Source organism: Hipposideros armiger, unplaced genomic scaffold (genome assembly GCF_001890085.2).
Source record: "Hipposideros armiger isolate ML-2016 unplaced genomic scaffold, ASM189008v1 scaffold_246, whole genome shotgun sequence".
Classification (NCBI taxonomy): Eukaryota; Metazoa; Chordata; class Mammalia; order Chiroptera; family Hipposideridae; genus Hipposideros; species Hipposideros armiger.
Window position 1 is genome coordinate 642,213 of NW_017731596.1, and position 9,144 is coordinate 651,356.

At 41.0% G+C, this 9,144-nt stretch overlaps 1 protein-coding gene across 1 annotated transcript in view; it reads left to right on the top strand.

The window, feature by feature from the left end:
* Positions 1-7,229, top strand: part of HMGN1 (high mobility group nucleosome binding domain 1) — a 10,639-nt gene extending 3,410 nt beyond the window's left edge. The window contains exons 3-7 of the mRNA XM_019655760.1: positions 350-382; positions 470-499; positions 583-633; positions 4,146-4,274; positions 6,382-7,229. Of these exons, the coding sequence (XP_019511305.1) occupies positions 350-382; positions 470-499; positions 583-633; positions 4,146-4,274; positions 6,382-6,429 (291 nt within the window). The 3' untranslated portion in view covers positions 6,430-7,229. The remainder of the gene's footprint in view (positions 1-349; positions 383-469; positions 500-582; positions 634-4,145; positions 4,275-6,381) is intronic.
* The last annotated feature ends 1,915 nt before the right edge of the window (positions 7,230-9,144 follow it).

Sequence of the window (9,144 nt, forward strand, 5' to 3'; positions counted from 1 at the left end):
TGCCCAAGAGGAAGGTGAGCGGGGACCGCGGCCCGCACACGCCCCCTCCGCCGGCCAGGCCCACCGCGGCGCCCCGCGAGGCCCAGGCCTGCTGCGTCCACGGCGGCTCCGGGCCCTGGAGGCGCTCCTGGACGTGCGGCGGGCGGGAGGTCGCCCGGCGGCCCCGGGCGCAGGGCTCTGGAGCGCTCGGCGGCCGGAGGATCCGGGTGGGAGATTCGAACGCGGCGGCGGGAAGCCGCTGACGTCACGCGGCCAGGCATTGTTCTCGCGGGCGGGCGGGCGGGCGCGGGGCGCTCGGGCACTTTTGTTTGCGGGCTGCGCCCATTCGCCTGTCGGCTTCCTTCCACAGGTCAGCTCCGCCGAGGGGGCAGCGAAGGAGGAGGTAAGAGCCCTGCTCCTCGGCCTTGGGGTGGGTTCAGTTTGAACTGCATCCTTCATTGCTTGCTGATTTTCCTTTTCTCTCCTGAAGCCCAAGAGGAGGTCGGCGAGGCTGTCGGCTGTAAGTAGAGCGAGCCCCTTCCCCGTTTCTTTTCCGTGGGATCATACCCAGTGAAGAAACTCAGTGCTACCTTTGCCTTTCAGAAACCTGCTCCTGCAAAAGTGGAAACGAAGCCCAAAAAGGCGGCAGGAAAGGTGGGTTTCAAACTTAGGTAGGAGACCGTGATGTCTTCGAAATGCACCGGTGTTACCCCACGCGTGACTTCCCTTAATAAAAAAAGCCATTGCCGAGCACTAAGATCTGGTGATATTGTTAATGACTAAGGTCTTGACTTTTGAATATGTCAAAATTAATTCATAGATGTCAGTCTCCTGACGTCGAAATTTTATCATATTTACCTACTTTATAGTTGAAGAACTTAAGTAAACTTTTTTTTTCCCGGTCTGGGTAAAATATTACGGATATAGTTATGTTGGCTTATGGGACTCGAATGTGTCATGTTAATGCTGCTGCAGAATTTAGGACACTTAAGGGGGCTAGAAATTTTAAATATTAACTTGGCTTACAAAGGAAACCCAATCTTTGTGTTGTGTACGTGCGGGGTCAGCACTTGTCCGTTGGTTGCATGCTTGTACTTTTGACAAAGAACAGCAAAGCTAGGGCTGAGGCCAGGAGAAAAGGAATGTGTAAGTTTTTGCATGTAAAGTTTGCAGACCAAGTTAGAGGGCATCACGTGTGTGGGTAGATGAAGAGCTGTGTTCTCCAAGAAGAACATAACTATTCTAGAAGTATTTTATTTGCGTTTGTGTGTTAAGGCGTTCCCTAAATCATTTTTTCCTAGCAGAGTAAGTTAATCATAAATAAGGTGACGCTTGTTGCTCTGGAATAGATTCGTGATTGCTTTGTTCACATTGCAGGTCTGGGAATAAAGTTCTTAGGGATATGTACTTTTGGAAACATCAGTTGGATGAGTAGAACATGTGTAAATCATTTGTTACTCTGAATTTGGATGTAGCATTGAAACCTCCCTTTGCAAAGCTCTCCATGTTCTTGAGGGGAATTCATGGTGTGATTAACCTCTGTTCACTCAAAACTTAAGTGAGAGTTTGCTATTTGAAATCTCCAAAAAATTCTTAATTACCATCATCCCTTTTCTAAAAGCATAGGTGAAACTTAGCACTGCATAACCAAAGGGTTTATTTCATCTCTTTATTTAAACGTTGTACAGAGCTGAGTGCAAAAGTCTTAATTTTTCTTCCACTAGAAAGCTGTTTTGTGATCTTTTTTTTAAAAGGGTTGGAGGAAGGTATAAGCATAATGCATCAGCTTAGAGTTTCTCACAGCAGAAAATAATGCAGTAATTCTCTACACCAATTTAGAGTATCCCAGAAACTTTATTTGAAGGCTGAAAAAAAAAAGATCTTGTTGCAAAATGTTGGCTGGAACAGTGTACTATGGTTAGCCATCTTTTTTTCTTTGCTTTTTAAAAATAAACCAGTTGATTGAAATACTACGCCTATTTCCCTCTTAAATTGTTCTTCCTTTCCTTATTTATGTCTGTCTATATTTTGATCTGCCTCAAAATTTTGTTAATGAAAACAGTTCAAATTTTACTTCCAGTTTGGGACATCAAATGTACTCAACATTTTTCTTCCTCTGAGAGGCCAACAGGTCAGCCTTCATGTTAGTGTTCCTTGATGAGCAAGCCTGTCAGTTCCATTCTCCCAAAGGAAAAGGGGTAGGGGTGGCTTTTCCCTCCTTCAGTTTGTGTAATACACCTTTGTTGCCCTAATCAATCCATTTAAACAGAAGGTAAAGCTTTTGATGTGTAGGTTACCTACTACAGGATAGACATGCTGTTTTCAAAACATACGTATTCCAGTGTGTGCTCCTGACTTGTACAAGTTCCTTAGAAGTAAATATTTTTAAGGTTGAAACATACATTAGGAATACATGCTGATTTATTTTGTTTCATCTAGCTTTCTAGCTACTAACAGATAAAAGTATTATTTTAGTCTAGGCTATTATTGCATATTCTATTTTCACTTTTAAGGCTTGACATATTTAAGTTAATGTGGTAGTGATTATGAAATTAAGAAATTAGATTGCAAAAGACTAGCTTTTTTTGTTTTGTTGTTTAATTTTATTAGAGAATTGGGGAAGGGGAACAGCTAAGTTGTTGTCCTTCAGTCTTAGTTGTGGAGGATGCAGCTAGCTCAGCTCCAAGTCCAGTCGCCATCCGGCTGCCCCGTCAGTAGCTCACAGCTGCTCAGCTCAAGGTGCCATGTTCGATCTTGGTTGCTGGAGGGCGAAGCCGCCATCACATGGGGGAGTCGAACTGGAAACCTTGTTGTTAGGAGCATGTGCTCTCATCAGCTGAGCCATCCTGCCATCTATTGGCAGCTCAACTCGGGCGCAGCTCACTGGCCCGTGTGGGAATCGAACCAGCGGCCCTGTTGTTCAGAGCTCGCACTCTTAACCAACTGAGCCACTTGGCTGGCCCGAGACTAGTTTTTTTGTTTGTTTTTTGGTTTTTTTGCAGGCGGGCATAGCCCACCATCAAACAGGCAGTCTTGTTAGGAGCAAGTGCTCTTAACTGCTGAGCCATCCTGCCACCTGTTGGCAGCTCAGCGGCAGCGTCACTGGCCCATGTGGGAATCGAACCGGTGGCCCTGTTGCTCAGAGCTTGTGCTCTTAAGCTAACTCTTAACCAACTGAGCTGCTCGGCCGGCCCCCAAGACTAGTTTTTAAGTACAAAAGCGATTGTGACATTTCATGGTGGCAATGTGTATAGCAGTGTTGTCCCAAATATGTTTGTTTACATAATTTATTATCTTATAGATATTAAATTAGTAGTCATGTTGTCTTTATGTGTGGAGCGCCGCCTTGGTACAGAATGTATCGCACTGATTTTCCCCCCCTTTGGCATGGAAGTCTGAGATCTGCCTGTGCATCTCTGTGGCCCCCTAAAAGTATTGGTCAGTACTGATAGTGGTCTTTTATACAACTTACTGGCGACCTAACTTAATTGGATTTAGGTGTTGCTACTTTCTTTACAGGAAATAAATGTTTGTGAAGCTTCATCCCCATTGATGGATGGTATGCAAAAATAGTTTTATGTTGTTTTAAAATGGCTTAAATTTTGAACCGATTTTGTCATCATACTAATTAATACATGTGTTTTCAGATTCTTCAAACACCTAAATGAAAATGATAAACTCAAAATTGATGTCATTATATGATATCAAGGGATTAAGTGTAGCAGGATAGTCAACCTGACCATCCAACATGGTGCTTTTTTCAGGTGAATGGTCTTATTGTGAGGGTAAACGTCTTGTCAGAACAGTAGATGTTCGAAAATCTCATTATTGTTCGTGCTTAAAAGTTTGGGAGTTACAGTGGGAAGAGCTATTCCTCCAACTGTTCTTTCCCTCATTTGTTTTATCACGTGAAACTTCAGAGAATGGGTTTAATCATAAGAGGCTTGATAGGCAAGCACTGTTACTGTTGTTCTCCTTGGCATACTTGGTGGTCCTGATTCCTGGGGGTGGGCCTTAAGGGGGCTCGTGTAAAAGGTGTGTCATGTGACTCAGGCCAACACGCAACGACAGCATTAACATTGCAGCTATTATGAATTTGATCTCTATAGCAAGTCAGAAAATGTTAGTGTAAAGTGTCCTTAAAATATACCTTTGTTCTATCGTAGGATAAGTCTGCAGACAAAAAAGTGCAAACAAAAGGGAAAAGGGGAGCAAAGGGCAAACAGGCCGAAGTGGCTAACCAAGAAACTAAAGAAGATTTACCTGCAGAAAACGGAGAAACTAAAAACGAGGAGGTTGGCCGTGTTTGTGTGTTGTTGTTTTTTGACTCTGAACGGTATTGGGTTGTCGGACAAGTCGTGATGCATTTTTGCAACAAAAAAAACAGAAAAAACACATCATGACTTTCCCGACAACCCATAGATACTAAATTGTATACTTTTATGTAGCAGATAAGACCGTCTTTATTTTTTATAAAATGCAAAGTTTTATACAGTAACCCCAAATGAATAGACATAGTTTTTATGAATATTTGAAAATACAGTAAAGCCTTGGATTGCGATTAACTTGTTCTGCGAGTGTTCCACAAGACGAGCAAACATTTCTAATAAATTTTCATTTGATAAAGGAGCAATGTCTTGCAATACAAGTAGTACGTGACACCGAATGTCACATGATCACAACTGAGCCAATAGTGGTTCTCTCTCACTGCGGGAATTTGGGTGATTGCATCCCATGCTTGCTCATGAACGGGAACCTCCAGTTGTCAATGAAATTGTGTCCTCGGGGAAGACCATGGGACTGGAGGTGAATGAGGACAACATTCAACAGCTGGTGGAGGAACATGGCCAGGAGCTGACCACCAACGAACTGATGGATCTGCATCTCGAGCAACACCAAGAGGTTATGGAGGAGATTTTGTCTGCAGAGGAGGAGGAGGAGAAGGCGGAGGAATCCCTCACTTCAAATGAGATTAGGAAGATGTGTAAAATGTGGGAAATAGTGCAAAATTTTGTAGAAAAGCATCACAAATAAGGCTATAGCAGTGCAAGCAATGAATCTGTTTAACTACAATGCAATGTCACATTTCTGCAAAATCCTCAAAAGGAGGCAAAAGCAAGTGTCATTGCATAGGTTCCTTATTACAGTTGAACGAAAAAAAAAAGAGTCCATTGAGCCAATGGATAGCAGTGACTTCATTATAGTGAGAGTCGTCCTACACAATAACCCTCCTCTCTTGTCTCCCTCACACCAGCCACGAAGGTTTTCAAAGATAAGTGCAGGTTAATTTGGTTTTTTTTAATTTATATTTTGTATTATATTACAGTATTGTAATCATTTTTATATGAATATTTTTGGGTTGTGGAACGAATCATCTGAGTTTCCATTTCTGATGAGAAAATTCGCTTTGATATACAAGTGCTTTGGATTACAAGCATGTTTTCGGAACAAATTATACTCGCAAACCAAGGTTTTACTGTATATAAATGGCTTTGTTCAGTAAGGGAATAAGAAACTTTAATGTATTCAAAATTTCACCAGTAACAGATTCACCATCTATGTTGTAGATGGGCTTCATTAATATTAAGGAGATTCAATCTTCTAAATGGTTTGATACTCATTTTTCTTTCACATGACATTAGGGCTTTGTTTAAACAGATGTCTAGTTTCTTTTTCATATTGCCTCCTACAGAACTGTTGTGATCTTGTGTTTATACTCTAATGCATTCATCAAGCTGCAGTTGATTCTTGTTTTTCGTGTGGCTGCATCCTGTAGGTCACTGTGAATACTGAACAGTTGCACATGGGGAAATACAGGGTTAGATTCCTGCAACGCTCAGTTCACATTTCCATCAATCAATCAGTACATACGAGTAACTTTATTTTATGTGTGTTTCTGTTTAATATGTATCGTCAATATATAAGCATTGAATTCAGGGCCAACAGAAACAGCACTGTAACGCATGCCTAAATGAAATTATCCAGCATATATATTTTCTCCATAAGGCACATTCACAGCATTCTTGCACTTGGCAACACTAGACAACACAACACTTGTTGACGTTGTCAAAAGAAAAAGGCAGGAAACAATGTGAAATGTGTGGCACTAAATAGACTGAAAAAGATGCTTGTTTCCAGTAGTAACGCTGAAACAAGGCAGAGCAATCTCAGCTGGGAATGGCTTGTCGGATGACGCACATTTTTTGCTGCTCTGTGTCTGCATGTGACCATGAAAGTGCCATGAGTAATGATTTGGAGGTTACAAATTGTAGTGAGTAGGTGAATTTACAAATACAGAATCTACAAATAATGAGGAGCCACTATTTAAGTAAAACGTACATTGGATTATAGCAATGCCACAGAAACCAAAAGTTTGATCATTATTTTTCCTTTGATTTGCAGAGTCCAGCCTCTGATGAAGCAGGAGAGAAAGAAGCCAAGTCTGATTAGTATCATACCATGTCTTATCAGTGGTCCCTGTCTCCCTTCTTGTACAATCCAGAGGAATATTTTTATCAACTATTTTGTAAATGCAAGTTTTTTAGTAGCTCTAGAAACATTTTTAAGGAGGGAATTCCACCTCATCCCATTTTTTAAGTGTAAATGCTTTTTTTTAAGAGGTTGAAATCATTTGCTGGTTGTTTATTTTTTGGTACAACCAGAAAATAGTGGGATATTGAATATGGGAGGCTTTGATTGTCTTGGGGTGTCAGCATAACATTCCATAGATGGGGGTAGTTTTTATATCCTATAATATAAAGCATACTAAATGGCCATTTGGAGTCAGTCGTGCATTTAATAGGTCTTGAACATTTTGAATTATGTCTATTCCCCTGTTTTTGGTAGAATTGCTTCCTAAACAAAACCACTCCTCGATCTTGGCTCCCCCTGTCAGGGTTTTGTGCGTTCTGTACCATCTTTGGTCGTGGGAGTCCAGTTTATCCTAGTCATTTTGTTAATGTGCTGTGAAAGATTGAAAATTTGAGTATGTAGTGTATATCATATTAAATTGTGAATTAGTGGGACTTTGCTGTAACAGCGTATCAACATTTGGTACTTGATATTCTATTAAGGAAAATTAGCCTCCAAATTGTAAGCTGGAAAGTCACTGGAATAACTTTAGAAAAGAATCACAACTACATGACTTTTTAGGTTTTTGGTACGTATGTTAATTATTGTGTACAAATTGAAATGTCTGTACTTATCCTCAAAACAACCAATAAAATCTCGGTTATGAAAGAATTTTTTGAAGCATGTGAATTAAATTCTGGCTTAAATTTTAAGATTTGAAAGTGAAATATTTCATTTTTCTGTAATACTTGAACATCTACAGTGTACTTTGAAGATGATCATGACTAAATTGGTTTAATAATGGGGAAACAGTCCAGTGTCTCTGAAGCAAGGGTAAGATCATTATTCCCTCTTCATACAAAGGAAGCTTATAAGTACTGACTATGCTAGAGCTAGACCTAGTGTGGTTTGCATATTTTCAAGATTTGCCATCTAATAGTCTTTAGAGGTGGTGGACACCTTTGCTGATTTGGCAAATGCGAAAATAATGGGCCTGACAAAACACTTCGCTGATATTACCGTGAAAGCGGGAAACTGGCAGGCAGGAATGCTTTAAAAACGAGTCCCATGGGATTACAGCTATGCAGGGACTACACATGAATGACTTCTGAGCAGAATTCACAGGCAGTGATGAAGTGTGACGTCTGAAAAGTGGAGACTGCAGAAAAAACATGTCAAAAGTACACAGACTGGGATGAACTGACACACAGGAGGGCTCTGGCAATCCCTGGGGATGGGAAAGGAAACCAGGTTCCCCAATGCTTGGTCTGAAACTGGTAAATTACATTTGCATTTTTAAGTATATATAGAACAGGTTAGCTTTTGAATATGTAAATTTAAATAAACTGAAACATTTGCACTTGATGTGATTTTTGTGTGTGCCAGAATCTAGCTCCTATTCGTAGCAGTTAAAGGGATAGCTTTAAAAAAAAAAACAACCCATCCATCAGTGTACTACCCAACTCTCCCTACCCCTAGGAATGGTGGGAAATGTTTACAGTCATAAAAATGTTCTCAGTTCTGAACTCGTTACTACTAGTATATGTAAAGATTTATTTTTCTAAAAAAATGTAACGGTTTTTTGGCTTCTTACACATTGATAGCTAAAAGAAATTCTCTAGAAAATTGGAAGTATTTTCAGATCTTACTTACATTGAGCATTATCCTTTTGTGATAAACCCTCAACAAAATGTTCTCAGCTGTCAAAGGAAAGCAATTACTCTAAAAAATCCACTTTGAGGCACAATGTCCGGGATCAGTACTTAGAAAAAATTAATCTCTTTCCCTTTCAACAAGTTGTAAGCAGTGAGAGCTGAGTCAGGAATGGTTGACGACATAAATTCGGGCATCCGAAAAGGACAAGGATGAGAACTTAAATGTTGCAAACAATCCTTAATTTGTTAACTAGAAAAACCCAGTAATAACCATGCATTCCCTTGGCCTGTCAGGTTGACTGACCTTTCCAATGTGGATTGTTCAGGATTTAAGGCACACCTGGTGCCCAGTCCCAGGGGGTGGGGACAGGAATTAAGGATATTGGGCAGGTGTAGGGAGAAACTGTATGTGTGTGTGTGTGTGTGTGTGTGTGTGATTTAAGTATAGGAGCAACTCAAACAGAAAAAACTCAGGAAATTCTGAGGAGCTAATAACACCCATGATTCCCTTACTAGACAACTAAAGTGCCTTTTTTCTCAAATCCCTTTCCATGTTCATGTGAATTTACAAAGTGGGTGCCATTATATGGGTTTTTTTGTAATTTTCTCAACCTGTGAACTTCCCCCTATGCTAATGAATATACTTCTATAGGATTTTTAAGCGCTGCATAGTATTTTATTTTGAGAACATAGTTTGTCAGATTTAGACATTTTTCCCAGTAAAAGAAGCATTGTGAGGGCTGGCGGAGTGGCGCGTTGGCAGCAGGGCCCGGGTTCGGATCCCACATGAGGACCAGTGACACTGCCCTCTACAGCTAAGATGGTGAACAACAGCTCGACCTGGAGCTGGGCTCCCATGAGTCACCGGCAACGGCGTAGGCTGCAGACCCTGCTGCAGTGGGTTGCCATGGGCTATCGAGTAGCTGGCAGCCAGGGTGAG